The 18305-nt window shown below is 37.1% G+C and overlaps 1 protein-coding gene across 1 annotated transcript in view; it reads left to right on the forward strand.

Annotated features, from left to right (window-relative positions):
• LOC122800469 (hepatitis A virus cellular receptor 1 homolog) overlaps nucleotides 1–18305 on the forward strand; it is a gene marked incomplete in the record, with an annotated part of 335499 nt that overhangs the window by 119842 nt on the left and 197352 nt on the right. Inside the window, 1 exon segment of the mRNA XM_044069913.1 lies at nucleotides 1637–1978. Coding sequence (XP_043925848.1) covers nucleotides 1637–1978 — 342 coding nt within the window.

The raw sequence follows: 18305 nt of genomic DNA on the forward strand, positions 1-18305 counted from the left end.
CAAGATAACTAAATAAATAGATGACATGTTATTTATATGTAAATGAGAAACAATGGATTTTCAGATTTTGTTAAAAGTTCATATGCAATAAATTTAATTTGAATTTTACATATAAGACAGATGGATTTAAAATATTCTTTTTGTTTAGCATTATTTGATGAAGTGGGTCACAAGGTAAGTAATAAGTTTTATAGGAATAAGACAGATGCTCAAATGTTTTATATGGCAGTAGCCGTCACCCTATACATTTAATTGCAGCTTTTCCTTATGGAAGGATGGATCCATTATATATAGATTTTCTTAAGAAATCTAAAAGTTTGATTCATTTATTTGATAAAACGGGTTATGATAAAGGGGAAATAATGCCAGTTAATAGAAAAATATAGTCAGTTAGTAGAACTCTGTTAATATATTCTAATACTAAAAATAAAAAAAAAATAATGTTTCTTTGAAAAATAAAAATGAAATACTTATGGTAATGCAGGATAATATGCGTTCCTCCAATTTTTTGAGGTCATTAAGAAATTTTGGTTGATGTTATTAAAAGAAAGGAAATTAAAGTAGATTTTAAGATTAAATGTTATGCCACCTTATTCAAAAGGAGACAGTATACAATATTTTGAGGTGTATAGTTGTTCTAAATGCTCAAGAGAAACAATTTGGTCCATAAATATGAAAAGAGTAAAGTAAAATAAAAACTTGCAAGGCAGTGAAATATGCATACTTTATGTTTTAGATGTCATTGCAGTAAATAGAGCTAAAGGTTTATGTAATGTTAATTTTTTGCACATGCTAGAGTATAATTTATCTTGTAAAATTTTATTGTGGTTTTTGTTATTTTGGAGAAACTAAAATATGTTTGAATATATGACTTTGGGAGCATTGTAGAAATATTAAGAATAAGGGTTTACAAAGACCCTTAGGTTTACATTTTTTAGAGTAGGAATTTTGATGATATTAAAATAGTTATTGTATTTTGTTATAGGCATGCAAAATATTTACACACAAATGTAAAACATATTTTAAAATATATAAAAAAAATGTTTTGTTTTGAAATATAATCCATCCATATGGTTTGGGCAAAGTGTTAAAATGTCAGACAATGATAAAATTGCATCACATTTTTATTTATTGAATAACTTTGATATGTTATTTAAAATTAATTAGAAAGGGTTTGCTTTTGATTGTTTGCTATTTAAATGCATAGTTCTAATATTTTTGGGTTTACATATTTTCATAATGGGTTATTTGTTGCTTTAATATAGACTTTAAGTAATGTGATTCCTATTTTAAGTTCTATAGTTTTCTCAATGAATACTTAAAATATGTAAGAGTATGTGTGGATTACTTGTTTTTTTTTTTTTTTACTTATTTTTTTTTTACTTATTTTATTGCTAGGAAATGGGGATTATCAAAATTATCCCACAAAATGGTAATTGTTTAGAAACATAAGTTGCATTTTTCTAAACTATCTGTTTATATTTTTTTGAAATACGCTAGTTTTCTGCAGTTTTTGTTAGCAATAGAGGGTTTGTTTTATTGCAAAAAAAAAAAAAAGAAAGAATTATACCAGAATACCATGTAATGTCATATTTTGTAACATTATGTTATTTTTTTCTCTTTGTGTTTGTTTCAGTTATTACTGCAGCTGCAGAAGAAATGAATGGAATTTTGGGCCACTCCGTCATTTTACCGTGCACCTATAGTATACAAATTTACAGGAAATGTAACATGTGTTGGGGGTTGGGAGGATGTCCTTTGTCTTCATGTGATGCTATGCTGATTAAAACAAATGGAACACATGTGTCATACAGTAAATCAAAAAGATTTAAACTTAACGGCAATGTAGCAGAAGGTGACGTATCTCTGACAATAGAAAATGTGACTGAAGCTGATGGCATGAAATATTGCTGCCGTATAGAAATTCCTGGACTAATTAATGATCTAAAAAAACAGTGGCTATTACTACTGACTGAAGGTAATTATAAATTACATGGCATGTATCATTTATTAAGAAACTGCGATGTACATTCACAGAAATCAACAATAGAAAAGCTATGTACCTATTTACAGGTATGGCATTATAGTCTGAGAAACAGCTTGTTGTTATAGTCAGGTGTGTAGTCTTCACTATTTATCTGCATTCAGAAATACAGTGCTTAAGCAATACCCCGCATGTCTTTTCAGTTACATCCATAAAAGTGGTATGCAATACTTGTGGAAATAATGTTTTTTTTCTAATTTGTAATACAAAATAATTAATTCATCATTTAAGTAACTGGTGTCTACTGGCATCTTATTTTGAATAGTAACTGCTATTTAAAATGTCAGATCTGCATTTGCATTTGGGGCTTGATTTCCATTGGCACAAATGTATGATCTATATACATACTGAGTAATTAGTCAGTTATGCCTGCAGGACTCTTCAGCTGCAGAGCATGAAGCTACAATCACATACTTTGATGGCAGATAAGGGCTACTTATGTGTCTTCAGAGAGTCCCCTTGTTTTTTATTTCTAGCACTGAAAAGAGGGTATATTTTTAACTGTACCCCCTCTCTTTTAAACAAAACTGTTTGTATTAAATTGAGTTAATATTTCTGTCTCATTTTGTAGAGCAGAACTCACCAAGAATTTTGGCACCTTCTAATCTGCCTTCATCCTACTATGTTGAGCTGATATGAGGGGTATAGGACTCTACACTGTAGTCTACATGAGGTCTCACAAACCATATATACACAAACATAACTAGCTTTGTTCTACTAAAGATACTGCTTACTGTGCCCTTCAATACTAGATATTTTCACTGCTGTCTAAACTTTCTCTTTTTTTAATGATATTAACTAATAAAATTGCTGTAGTTCTATTTCCATGCACAGTATTAACACTGCTTCTCTCAACTGGTATTATATTTCCTGGGTTTCTATTTATAACATAAAGCATTTTGCATTTATTGTAATATTGAACTTGCTTTTGACCATGTTGCCATTGATACCATATTCTTTTCATTCTTTTTTTTATCTTGAGTATAGTAGCATTGTTACTTATCTTTGTGCTATTGATAAAATATATGTACATATATGTGTGTGTGTGTGTGTGTGTGTGTGTGTGTGTGTGTGTGTGTGTGTGTGTGTGTGTGTGTGTGTGTGTGTGTATGCATTTCCACTACTTGGCATTATTTCTTAATGCAAGTATTAGAAATAACTGAACCAAATGGAACATCCTGTGGAGCTGTGCTTACAATCATCTTTTTATTTATGCTGACTTCATTTGATTTTGCCCATTATGACCTGTGATCCCTCAAAATCAAACCTATGCAGTACACTAAGTTAAAATTCAGTGATGCCTCATTTGTCTGCTAAGTTTTACTTTAATACTGTGTTGCATATCTTGTTGAAAACTGCTAAAGATGTTTACAAAGAACTGCAGCTACAGAGAATAGCATTTGCTTTTAAAATATACAATTGAAGGTATCCAAGATAGGCCATACACACAAATGGGTTCATCCTGACAGTACTCTGAGATTGCTAATATTGCCACATTTAAGAGCTAAACTGCCATCAGTAATGTTTAACCATGGGGCTGATGTGGCATGGGTTCTTCAGCTAATAGTTGTTGTTCTTATCTTTTTTTTGTTAACTTGCTGTGTATGTGAAAGACAATGCACTGATATGCCATGGAGTCAGAAACAAGACTTATCACTACTCTCTTAAAAAAAGTAGGTTTGGCTGTTAAGAGCTATAACTGGCTACTCAGGCAAGCTGAGTGCTTGCACCAAATCCACAACACTTAGCTATTGGATTTTTTTATTACAATTGGAAAGGACAACTGTCTTCAATAGTAACTTAATGTTTCTACCAGTTAATGGAAGATAACTGATGTTGTGGTTGTGCTGCATTCAATTGCCACTGTAGCTATAGTTCTGTTCTTTCAGTTTTAGTATCTTGAGTGCCAGCAAAAGAAAGAAAAACATATTTACTATTACCAGACTGTGTAAAAAAAAGTCAATATTTTCATGGTAGATATCAAATTCTCCTTTGGGGTGGTGGGTTAAAGAGATGCAATTCAGAAATTTTCTGTCAGACTGGTTCTATATGTTGAAAAGTTTCATTATATCATGTTTGTTAACCAACTTAAATGAGGTTTCAGTTGGACTTGTCTTCTGGCTATAACATGCAAACCTTTATCGTGAAAAATATTGGTATAATATGATATAATTTATTATATAAACCAAACTACCAAATTATATTAATCAAGCACTGGTTTAGATGTTTTAAAAACAAACTGTACACTTATTATGGGAATGGTTATGTTGGTATATTGGCAGGCTAGAAGAGCAATGCTGCCCATGCATGAAATATTTGTATGTATGCATGTATGTATGCATGTTTGCATGCATGTATGTATGTATGTATATTTAAACCAAATGGGATGCAGTCAGTTCTTCAATATATCACTGATCAGAACAAAGCAGGTTAATAACATATATGAGTCTATACATTACTATTGTTTGCCATTACCTCATATGTTATTTTACTGACAACTTGCCTTTAATTACTATTGTAGTTCAACTCAAGATCAAGTCAATATTTGTTATTGGCAAATGCCTGTTTCAGTTTATATTGACGGAAATGTGCATGAAACAGGATGTGGAATTGCATATTTTGCTTGGTCTGCTGGACCTGGGCTGTAGCTATAAAATGGCTATTATTATACAAGCATTTGAGTACACATCTGAGTGGGATGTTAGGACTAGTATGAGTAAGAAACTGAATAATAATTTTTCCTTCAGTTTAACATCTGTGCACAATGGCATTTTGGTAAAATTAAAACATATATATAAAAGTATATGCAGTATGAAACCTGATAGGGTATTTCTTTACAATTATGGACAGTGTGGACTAAAAGGCTCAAATATTTGCTCCCAACCCCAAATTAGCAAAAGGTTTGGGGATCCCAGGGAATCAATTTAAGAGGGTATGAAAAAAAATCTAACTTTTTTTTAAAATATTTCCATAATTTATAAATAAAAACTGTTTGCATTAACCTGGCAATATCCCAGGCTGCGTTCTACACGAACTACAGAATGAACTGGCACCCTACCTAAGTACCATGTTCAATCATAGCCTCACCTCAGGCTTTGTACCCACTGAATGGTGCACCGCGACAGTTATCCCACTCCACAAAGGGGGAGCCACGATGGACCCCGGGAACTACCACCCCATTAGCCTAATGAGCCTGGTCTGCAAGGCCATGGAATGTATCATCATGGAACTCATAAACAAAGCCATTGGTAATCTCCAAACTCTGGACCCTACTCAGTTTGGATTTATAAAAGGCAGATCATGTCTCCTAAACCTGATTGACTTCTTTGAAGCAGTCACCAAAGCCATAGATGAGGGTAAAATGGTTCACACAGCTTATCTAGATCTCACCAAGGCTTTTGACACCATCCCCCACTCTGGAATTATAGATAAGCTCACTAAACTAGGTATAAATCCCTATGTCACAAGATGGGTTGCAAACTGGCTCACTGACAGAACCAACACTGTGAAAGTAGCGGATTCCAAATCCAACATCAGACCAGTGACAAGTGGAGTACCACAGGGTTCAGTCCTGGGTCCTCTCCTGTTTGGTATCTACTTCTCTGAAGTGCAGGCCAACACAGAAGGTCTTTGGCTAACAAAGTTTGCAGATGACTCCAAACTAGGAGCCATAATCGAAACTCCTAATGATGTGGACAAACTACAAAAGGGCCTCACTGAGACAGATACCTGGTGTCAAAGCCATGGCCTGAAGCTCAATGCCAAAACGTGTATTGTCATCCCCTTTGATAAAAACTCTGTACCCATGAACTACCACATAGCTGGTAGTCTACTTAATGCCGAAAATGTGATAAGAGACCTTGGGACACAGGTGGACAGTAGTCTCTCCTTTGATAATCACATCGCCACAGTGGTCAGGAAATCCTTCTATGTGGCTCATCTCATCACAAAAGGATTCTCATCCAGAAAAAAAGAGGTCATTGTTCCCCTCTACTCATCACTCATTAGATCCATTATAGAGTACAACGCCCCTTTTGGTATGTACCTCACAAGACATCTACAACAACTGGAAAGACCACAGAATTACCTCACAAAGAGGATTACTGGCCTCAAACAGATGCCCTATGCAGACCGTCTAAAACAACTACAGCTTTACTCCATCGCATATCGCCTACTCAGGGGTGATCTCTACAAAGCTATGTCAAACCCAGAGCTGTTGGACATACTCCACTTAAAGAAATCCCAATCCCTCCGAGCTGCATGCTCTAGAGACCTTAACCTTGTCACCACAATAAACAGAACATGCTGGAGGGATAGATTCCTGTCCCAGAGACTTCCCATATTCTGGAAGAGACTACCTATCTATGTCAAACAGAGCTCCTCATTAGCACTCTTCAAGAAAAATCTTGATGATTGGATGGGAAATGGGAAATTCACCCCGGGGATCACTTCTGTGGCTCTGCTCAACAGGGGCACAGGAAAATAATTTTCTTGCGTGGTGAAAGCCAGGGTACATTTTTTGGCTAGGCTTGTATGGGCCCCTAGGACCGATAGCCTAGTACCTACCTATGAACCTATGAACCTATGAACAGTTCTCATTCAGTTATGATAATTAGTGTTATAATGCTATATATAATATATTTTATGATACAGACTGGGAATGATTAATTGAAATGTATTTATTTATAATTTATTTGATTTATTGATTGAGGCAGTAAATGAAAAACCTGTTCCTTAGGCGAAGAATTGTTTGGGACTTGTTGGATGTTATTGAAAGTTCATCCCTCAATATACTTCCATTGCATACCCTCTTACCAGCCAGATCAAGTGGAAGCTGCCGGAGTGATTCAGGTGGACATCAGAGTCCTAGAATGCATTTCAAAAGCTTAAAGAAAGCCTTGATACAGAACCAGTCCAGGTGTCCCTGACTTGTCCAAGCCATTCTCTTTGTGTACTGATGCCTTATACATTGGGTTGGGGACACTGTTAATTCCTAACTCAAAATGTGGACATTTTTTTGTTTCCTCAGCAGCAATAAACATAAATTTTCAGGACATTAGAGGGGAAAAGCAAGCTACTGTTCAAGATAGTCATACCAAGGCTACTGAAAAATTAACAACTAGAAGCATGTAGTCAGTCTTTCAAGAAATAGTTATTCTGGTTTTCAGCAGCCATTTTCAAGACCTGTTTTCAACTGAAGTATCAACATGCTTGCATAATGCCAAAGTAACCCCCATAGGCAGTCAGCAGTATCATATAGCTAGGAAACACCATATGACCAATATCAGCAATCCACTTTCCTGAAAGCATGTTGTTACCCCAGCATCAAAAACTGTAAAGGCAATCTTGTAAAATAGAAAAGTTAATGTTTGTTACCAATATGCAACAGCTATAAAACTGAATCACACTTTGCTAGACTTCTATCTCCTAATCAGATCAAAACAAGAATCAAGCTACAACTAGAAGCCTGCTAAAGAGTTGCCCTTCCAGAAGCATTTCCACGTATTCTGCATTGTCCTGACAACCATTCCACATGTAAACTAACACCAAGCAATGCAGAAACCATCATAGACTAAGCCTTAACAAAATCCAAGACTGCCTATTATTGCTACAAACCTGGAAGCACCTTTCTGCTTACTAAAACAACAAGGTACTATATGATAAAAATAGGGGCTTCTGAAAGCAAAAAAAAAAAAAAAAAATATTAAGGATACCAGCTGACTACTGAATAAAGATGTTGCTCATAAAACACAGGCACCTCTAAGAGAAGGTACAATACAACAAAACACTGAACCACACATGTAAATGTAATGCTATAAACCCTTACCATTACTGCAACCCTTAGATAATGAAACCAGCCCACTATGATGAACTAAAGCAAGTGAAAGACTGTTAGACTGACCCACAAAACAAGATGACTCACTAAACTGCTACCTTGGCTGATTGCTAGCCTTCATCAGAAATACTGTAATAGAAACAAAACTCTACTCCTGCAACTGCGGGTCTATATCAGATGCACGAAAAGACTTTAGCACAAACGCTCACATGAGCGAAAATGTCGGGAATCAAAACTGTGATTGTGGGGTCGTGTTACAGTGAGGAGTGGGATATTTGTCCTTTCCTCACTGTAGTGCGACCTCGGAGTTGGAATATATAGTTAGCAGGGGGTGCAGCCCCCCACAACAGCAAGTTTGATTACCGGCATTTTTGCTCATGTGAGCGTTCACAGTAAAGTCTTTTTGGGCTTATAATATAGATCCCAACTGCTATAACTTAACCAATACACAAAGTAACAGACAGCCAAACAAATTTCTAAAACTTGGTAAAATGCTCACCGACTACTCTGCTAGTCTGGACCCCAAGAACAAACCGCAATTCTGCTCATATCCTTTAATATTAAATTCATTTTCTAAGCTGTAAACATTAAATAATACCTACCCAACCCCAAACAAGCCCATTTACTTAACTCCCAATTTAGACAAAAGCTAACTGAGCAACTCAACTTCTAGATATTTGAGTGAAGGCAGGAATGGTGTATGTATTCCAAAATCCACACCACAGAGAACAGGTCTCTTCCTACATAACTTTATATAATCTCCCTCCCCAATTTAACCACTTCCTTACTTCTCCTCTGCCTCTTATAATTCAGTCCAGCCAACCCTTACCCACATGAGACCATTAATGTCCATAAGAACCTAAAATACCAGTAAGCATATTTGTAAAATATGTCTGCTTTTAGCAAACTACATTTATTTATTTTATTTTTTTATTTTACATTTGTTGACTGGGATTGTCTAACTGAGCTGAAGAGCCTTTTTTCAGCAGAGGCCCAGGGAGAAAAGCTCCAACATATTATACAATTTTTATTATAAATTAGCATTAAACAGCAATGTTACAGGATTATTACAAGGCATTAAGTAGCAGTACAGTGTTATGCAGTGTCAATAATCAGGAGTATAGCATAAATATTTCGAAATATATAAAAAGAAATATGTCATTAAGATGAGTATAGTTTTTGGGGTAAGTGGTTACAAAAAAATATATTAATATATTAAATATAGAAATATAGAAATATATTAGCACAACATGTTTTCTTTTACTGCAAATGTTTACCTTTTCTTTTACTCTATAGATGATTACTTGTAGTATTTTACTACACCACAAGAAATAATTTATTGATGTTCTTTCTAACCTGCATTTAACATGTCATTTTCTAAATCAATATTCACCACTGTAGGCTGCTTACTGTCATATTACTTGCATTATACTATCACTGATGTCAAAATAGCAAATACAACAGATTAGTTTTAATGATTCATGTCATGCAACAAAAAAACTTAATAATGTTTTATTTAAAAAAATAAATAAATAAATAATAATAATTCTATGTAAAGACAGCCTAACTTGTCTCCCGTAGCACATTCATCCTTAGTCTTTTTATCCCAGCTTTGAATGAGCTGCACAGAGTCATTTTCTGGTATAGAAATTATGAAAAGTATCATCTATTAAGTCATTTTTAGAATAGCTAATGTATTTTAATGAAATTATGCAATAAATGCCAAAGGGTTTAAATCTAGCTCTTCTGGAGGGGATGCATAAATATAAAAAATATGATCCACTCAGTTCACTTACAAATGAGATAAGTAACAAAAATGAATACCATAAGTGAAAATAAATGAGACAGAAGTACAAATTATATGGGAAGAATAGGTTCATAGCTACAGTAAGTACTTGGATAGATGTCCTAATTCGGGCCCTTTTAAGCCTAGCCAATTTTCCTTTTAGTGCTAGCATTAACATATCCCATTTGGTGTTAGATTGGCCTTTCCAATCCCCGGGACAATAATTGCATACTAACCCTAATGAGAATAACTTGGATCATACAACAGATAATTTGGGGGTGCCCATGCATGGGACAAAGCATTTAGCAGCTGCCTCTGTCCATTAGTAGTAAATGATATGAAAACCTAAATTCTACACATTACAAGCAGAGAATTAGTTTGACTGCAAGAAAGAGTTTGGGTCTACACTTTGAATGAATAATGTAATCATACTAAACAAGCACAAGTGATCTGTCTAGTGAGATACTCCCTGCAGGACTACTTAAAACAGTAGTGTACATTGTGCACATCCTAATTTCAGTAGAGGTAGTAAAACTGAAAAATAGCTTTTGAAAAGCAACAGAGTGCATGAAAATGAATGTGTAGTTTGCCTGTGGATTGACCACTCAGTCTGATGGATCTAGTATCAGATTTGAGTATTAAGAGACTGAGAAAAGAACTGCAGTAGCCCATATTTGGTATTTTAAAAATGAATGGTCACATGAACTGCTTAGACCTTAAAAGCACTGGAAACAAATTTGTGTGGCAGTGAGGCTGTCTGTGTGGTTCGTGTCATAACTGGCAGAGTACATTTTCCATTTTTTCCAGTTCATCTAATTATTTGACATACATTCCTGCAGGTACTGGGGAGCATATTCTGATGTGAGAAGAATGTTAACCTTAGCTATTGTTGCCCTAGCCTTCTTTGTGAGTAGCAGAGCCTTTTGTCCGTCCAGAAGTGACAACAGCAGCATAGATTAATGAAGGCTTCATGCTCCATTCCATGTATTTTCTGTTGCAAGTAACCAGGCAAGCTTGAGCTTTTGCAATGACATTAACATTTGTTGAAGACGAGAGGCGTATCAACGTACATTACAAGATTTTTAGAACCATCCACTCCTTTAGTAGGAATTATTATTATGATCCAATCTTCCTTTTGAGTAGTTATCATTCTTGTGTTAAAAAAGCATTGGTATGGCAATATTCACTTGTAAATATAGATCAGTTGGTGATTGATATTCTTCTTTGAGATGGGTGGCCAGTTTTTTTTAGAGATATTCTTTGCATCTGTCCAGAATGCTCAATACAATACATCATCTTCAGAACAGAACTGACCCATTGGAGTTTGTTCAGCTCCATTTTAAGTGCATTAATGAAAAGGGAGACGAATATATAGTCATATCCAGACACCTGTGGTGCTTTTCAATCATTGCCAAGAATAGTATAACTATTGATCTATTGATGTTCCATGTTCTTAATGTCACACAGTGAAGCATAGTAAACAATTCTTTGATGGTCTAACTGAATCAAAAAGCTTCAGAAGATCAAGAATGATGACCCTAGTTAACAACCCTAGATCCATAGGTGTAAGAAGGTTACCTGTTATGGATAGAAGGACTATATACCTTCTATGGTCTAATCACTCAGGAGTCCATAGAATTGTAGGAGTCCTTTGATCTGAGATGATACAGTTTTTATTACAGAAATTTGGATAGCAGAGAAAGAGGGAACATAGAGATGAAGGATTTTTCCCATTTTGGAGGCTTTGCTTTTGTAAGGCTAGTATGTGCTGCTTTCCAGAGATAGGGAATTGTGCCAGAGATGAAGTAGGTAGTGATGAAATATCTTACACATATTGCAGTACAGGTATTCCAAAACTTAAGAAATTTAGACCATAGATCATCAGATTCTATATTCCTGTATTATTGTTTTTGTCAGTCATTTATTGACCTTTGAAAAAGAAATTAAGACAACTGAAAGGAAGAGGAAAACCAAATAACTGGTTATTTGTAATGGTATTTCTACAGTGATTTGAAGATGGAGACCCTCAAGATGGCAGAAAAAGGCACACTGCTGACTTTTTTGTGGTCTGTGCTATTAGCACTCCAGCTGATAGCCTATCCCTCCATCCCAAAACAATGACTACTAGTACAACAAAATCTCAGTACTAGGTGAAGCAGTTTGTTTTGACTGTCGAGCATCTGTTGGTAGAGCAATGTTTCCTGTTCATGTTCAGGACAAAAGAAAAAAAAGAAGAAAAGAAACACCAGCTGACACCTACTCTTTTTCTCTCTCTCTCTCTCTCTCTATATATATATATATATATATAGTTTATATATATATATATATATATATATATATATATAGAGAGAGAGAGAGAGAGACATGCACACACAAACACACATAGATATGAGGATATGAGTCTGTGTGTGTGTGTGTGTGTGTGTGTGTGTGTGTGTGTGTGTGTGTGTGTGTGTGTGTGTGTGTGTGTGTGTGTGTGTGTGTGTCTGTGTGTACATATACATATATATATATATATATATATATATATATATATATATATATATATATATATATATATATATTTATAGGAGTGCTACAGAATCCCGAAAGCCCAAAATCCTCAAGACCAAAATCCTGAAAGTTCAAAATCCTGAAAACTCAAAATCCTGAAAACATACAGGATACCAACAGTTACTATATTCCAGCACAAATACATACAGAAACATATTACCCTTCAACTATATGCAGGGGGGCAAGCCCCCCTGCACTCCCACACCTCCTGCTACTTAAATATAACAACTCCGAGATTGCACTTCAGTGTACTAAATGCAATCTCAGAGTTGATATATTTAAGTAGCAGGGGGTGTGGGGGGTGCAGCCCCCCTAATGGGGGTTGCAGGGGGGCTTGCCCCCCTGCTTTGACTTGGAGAAGAGTAATTTGGTTTGTGTTTTATTTCTATATGTATGTACTTGTGTTGGAATATAGTAAGTGTTGGTATTCTGTATGTTTTCAGGATTTTGAGTTTTCAGGATTTTGAACTTTCCGCATTTTGAACTTTCATAATTTTGGTCTCAGGATTTTGGTCTTCAGGATTTTGGGCTTTCAGGATTCTGTAGCACTCATATATATATATATATATATATATATAGAGAGAGAGAGAGAGAGAGAGCTAGATAAATATAAAGGGTTCTGCAGCAGTACCCAATATGAAGTTAAATCATGTATGTATATGCATTAACTGTGTGTGTGCGTGTGTGTGTGTGTGTGTGTGTGTGTGTGTGTGTGTGTGTGTGTGTGTATGTGTGAGTGTGTGTGGGTGTGTGTGTGTGTGTGGGTGTGCGTGTGTGTGTCTATGAATATGTATACATGCATTTCTTTCTCTCTACATACATATGCTTGTTTTGGTGCACTTGATATGTGCATATTCTAGCCCATGGTTAAACTGTTTCATATCAGTGAATGAGTGGATATCTGTGCCCAGCTTTCAGTCACCAGCAGACTTGGTCAACCTCATCATCAGCTTGGATGACTGAAAAATAAATATCAAACATGAGAGGAATCAACTCTGATCTATGTGGTACCTTAATAAATGCAATTTTACATTCAGAGAAGGTATCAGCAACTTTCATAACTTAGCATCTGTTGATAGCCAATTTGCAATCCAACAAACAATGTAAGGGTTTATGTTAAGTTTGTTTAATATTTCAGTAATCTAGCATGGGGAATAGTGTCAGAAATACTTTGACCAGGTTAGCATAAGCAGCATGCATGGAGTAACCACTATCCACAGCCTCTGCAACCTTCTCAAACAGGAAGCATTATTCCAAATAAAATGTATTAGACATTGTTTGCCTATATTAAAACACCCTGACACAATAAGTCAATTCATGTTATTATAAAGTAAAAGACACAGGGCAATCCCCTTCCTTTTAATTGTCATACATTTCTCCAGTAAGTTAAATTTGAGTTTAGATCATGAGGGTATGTCATCTTTTATTTTACTATTTGACTTCTTCTTTCGGCTTTTTCCGGTTAGGGGTCGCCACAGTGGATCACCTGTCCACTCATGATTGGCAGTGGAGTTTTACAGTGTCAAGTTGCCAGCCCGGCACCCAACCTTCCACAGAAGGCACACACACACTCACACCTAGGGCCAGTTTAGAGTGTCAATCCACCTGCAGCATGTCTTTGGGATGTGGGAAGAAACCGGAGCACCCAGAGAAACCCACGCAACCACAGGGAGGATATGCAGACTCTGCACAGAAGGCAACCCAGCCGAGGATCAAACCGGAGAACCTCTTGCTGTGAGGCATCAATGCTAACCACTGCACCACTGTGGCCACCTGACATAAATTCAAACAGTTGAGTGACTGAATTTGACTCCTAAGTATTTAAGTTCAATAAGTGATATGCTTATTTTAGGAATAAAAGCCTTGCAAGCCAAGATATCTGATGACATACATTGAGAGTTGACATGTCAACAGTGAATTTATAGTCAGAACCAGTACTATACGTCTTCATAATTTTCAAGTTCTTAGGAATAGCTTGTTTAGAGTAATTTAAATATAACAGGTTGCCATCTGCAAACTTCTGTGTTAATTTTAGTTGCAGAAATCATATACCTATATAATTAAAATCTAATAGGTAGCAAAGAGAGGTTCAATAGGTAAGATGAAAAGAAAGATAATAACAAACATCCTTGCTTACTCCTGGTTAAGATCTTACTTGTTGGGAAAGTACTTCTGTTTTTGCCATACAAGTAGAGGCGGATTTGTAGAGGGTTCTAAAGGTGCTGATAATGGTTGTCAGGAAAGCTGCTTTTTAGAACCTTTCATAGAGAAATTGAACATGGACATGATCAAATGCCTCAAAGACATCTAGTGCAAATACACCCATAAGATCATTAGATTTTATTATAGCGTAGAATTAGTTATGATGGAAGATTATTTTCTTGGATTTAAATCCCTTCTATGGATTCCCACTGAATTATTACAATAATTATACCAGCTACTATCCTAAAGCATTTACCTAAAATTATAACGTAGATGCAACATTACATTAGCCAGAACTAATCCTTACAAATGAGTGGTGTACAGATAAAGGGGAATCAATAATTATTTAATATGGTCACTATAGGACAAACAAACAACTTTGATGCAGCTGTCATATGTAGGAATACAAAGAGTTGCTATTATCAGTTACTTTGGTGCAGCATATATTAATAGGCCCAGTCCAATTCAACTGATTAACTTCATTTCATCTCAAACTAAAACAAAATTAGGTGGAAAAATACTCTCCAAAACAAGTATCAATAATTTCCCAATATACGCAAATCCTTCTAGGAGGAGACATTCACCCTAATTCTTGCACCACCTATTACAATGAACATTGAGACAATTCTTTTCCACACAGTACTCTAACATTAAACAGTCAACCCTCAAACCCAGTAATCTAACTTTTGCTGCCATAAATGTTGGAAGCGGGGGGCAGAACCTAGATGGCTAACTGGTAACAGCTTTTTTCTTGAGCTCCACATCAGCTGCTAAAAAAACAGGAAAATTATTACTTTAAAATTCTGTCACTAGCTCCTTAAAGTTATACAATCTATTTGGGAATATACAATCTACTAGATTCTCAACTTTGGAGTCTTTTCTTAAAAAAATTTCCTGTCAAAAATAATGATTATACAACTGAAAGTACAGTTTTGTACCTACCATAAATGTAGATGTCCGATAGGTATGCATCTGCAGTCATCACATATGGGTTGTCCTGCCTCACGCAGCCCTTCGGTCGTCCGGATTCCAAAGTCTGGGTCTGGCCTCGGCTGATGTCGCACTTTTCCCGACGTCAGAGCGTCTGGGGTATAAAAGCATCAGCTGACGCCATCTTCCTCAGTTTTTCTTGCCCCAGATGCCAGGTGCCCTCTAGGAAGGATAAATTTGGATAGATGCAATAAAATTCCAAACATTTGCAAAAATATAGATATACATCCATATACAAACAAATACACCATAATAGATTCCCCCAGCTAGCTTAAAGAGGGGTAAGCACCCTAGGAATACCACAGAGGGGTAGGAGGGAGGGTAAACCTGACTGCAGATGCATACCTATCGGACATCTACATTTATGGTAGGTACAAAACTGTACTATGTCCTTCAAGGATGCATCTGCAGTCATCACATATGGGTAGAATACCATAGCCAAACTGGGGGTGGAGGTACTAAGTGAAGGATGGTGTAGTTAAGATACCCTGCAGGACTGCCATAGCAAAACCTGCTCTGGATCTGGAGTATAAAGGTAAATTGTAATGCTTGGCAAATGTATGCATGGAGCTCCATGTAGCAGCTTCTAAAATGTCTTTGGTAGCCCCCCCTTTGGAAGGCTGTGGTGGTGGCTGTGGCTCTCGTGGAATGAGGTCTAATGTTAGCTGGCACAGTCTTTGCATGAAATGAGTAACAAAAATGAATGTAATTTCCTATCCATTTCGAAATTGTCTGTTTGGAAATTGCTTTTCCTTGTACCCCAGCAGCATATGCTACAAACAACTGGTCAGTCTTTCTGTAACTTTTAGTTCTGTCCAAGTAGTAGTGTAGTTGTCTGTGTATGTCCAGGGTGTGTAGAAGTCTCTCCCCTTTATTTTGTGGCTGTGGGAAGAATGTAGGCAAGTGAATATCTTGGTTCAAAGATACCCTGGACACCACCTTTGGCATGAATGTAGGATTGGTCCTCAAAGAAACTCTGTCCTGATGAAAGATAAGGAATGGCTGCACCGCCATTAAAGCTTGTAGCTCAGATACTCTTCTTGCTGAGGTTATGGCCAGAAGGAAGGCAGTTTTCCAAGACAAAAACTGTACATCTGCCGATGCTGCTGGCTCAAAGGGAGGAAGTGTTAGTTTTTCCAACACGAAATTCAGGTCCCAAGTAGGTAGAGGTGGTTTCCTTGGAGGATTAATGTTTTTGATTCCTCTTAGAAACTGTCTTAGCAGAGGGTGAGAGAAGACAGGTGGATTTAAATTGTATTCTGCTGAGATTGCTGAGGCATGTATCTTGATGGAAGAGTAAGACAGGCCACTGTGGGACAATTCTGCCAAATATTCCAGTATGTATGCCATATTCATCACAGTCACATCTAGGCCCTTTGCTGTGCTCCAGGTGTGAAATCTTTTCCATTTTGCTGTATATGCCTTCCTTGTGGAAGGTCGGCGAGCTTCCATAATAATATCCTTCACTCTCTGGGATAGGTTATCTTGAGGAGGAGTATTCTCCAGGCAGTTAGCTGCAAGGTTTTCAGGTTGGAGTGTAGAGTCCTGAAATTGTGCTGCGTCAGTAGGAATGGCCATAGGGGGAGAGGCCATGGTTTCGTCTGTGACAAGCTCTTTAACAGTGGGTACCAGTGCTGTCTTGGCCAGTTTGGGGCTATCAGGATTACTCTGGGCTGCTCTGCCCTGATCTTCAGTAGGACCTTGGTCATTAGTGGAAGAGGTGGGAAAGCATACACTGTTAGAGCTTTCCAGCTGAAGGAGAGAGCGTCCACTTTCCATGCTTGTGGGTGGTATGTCCTTGAGCAGAATTTCTTCAGTTGGTGATTTTGGGGGGAAGCGAACAGATCTATTTCCGGCCTTCCCCATGATTGTGTGATTTGTAAGAAGATGTCTGGGTGCAGCATCCATTCGTGTGCATCCATGGTAGTTCTGCTTAAGCTGTCTGCCAGTGTATTGTCTTTCCCTGGCACGAATTGGGACTGTAGCTGTATGTTGAGTTTCAATGCAAGTTCCCATAGATTCATTGTCAGTCTGCAAAGAGGGTAGGAATGGGTGCCTCCTTGCTTGTTTATGTACCACATAACTGTGGTGTTGTCTGTCCTTATGAGCAGGTGGCCTTGCTGAAGGAAAGGTTTGAAGGCCTCGATTGCGTGTATCACTGCCAGCATTTCCTTTTGGTTTATGTGCATGTGCAGCTCTCTTTGTGACCATAGCCCTTGGATACATCTGTCCTCCATGTGCGCTCCCCAGCCTTGGTCTGAAGCGTCGTGGGGATGGTTTGGTTGGCTCTTGGCTTGCTGAAGGGCAGCCTGCTGTTTGACTGGCAGGCTTGAGCCCACCACAGGAATTCCTTTTGAAGGCAAGGAATGAGTGGGATCAGAGCTTCTAAGCTGTGACTGTGCTGATTCCATAAACTTCTTAGGTACCATTGTAATTTCCTCATATGCAGCCTTGCTTGTAGAATCAGAAGAATGCAAGATGCCATGTAACCCAGGGCCTGCAGGATTTTCCTTGCAGTCATCTGAGTTTGTCTTGTGAGATTCTGAAAGTAAACTGGTAGCTGTTTTTGTTTTTCTTCTGTGAGAAAAGCCATCTGGGTGGTTGTGTCTAGATCCGCACCCAGAAAAGTTATTCTTTGGGATGGAATCAGTCTTGATTTGTGGATGTTGACTGTATATCCCAAGGCCTGTAACAGGTGGATGGCATAGTCCAAGTCCTTTAACAAAGTTTGCTTGCTGTCTGCTTGTATTAGGCAGTCGTCCAGATAAGGGTAGATTTGAATCCCCTGAAGTCTGCAGTGTGCAATTACTGATGCCAGGCATTTCTTGAATACTCTGGGCGCAGTAGATAAGCCAAAGGGGAATGCTGAGAATTGATAATGCTCTGACCCTGCA

The sequence above is a fragment of the Protopterus annectens genome, chromosome 4.part0 (assembly GCF_019279795.1).
Source record: "Protopterus annectens isolate FY-2018-M chromosome 4.part0, PAN1.0, whole genome shotgun sequence".
Classification (NCBI taxonomy): domain Eukaryota; kingdom Metazoa; phylum Chordata; order Ceratodontiformes; family Protopteridae; genus Protopterus; species Protopterus annectens.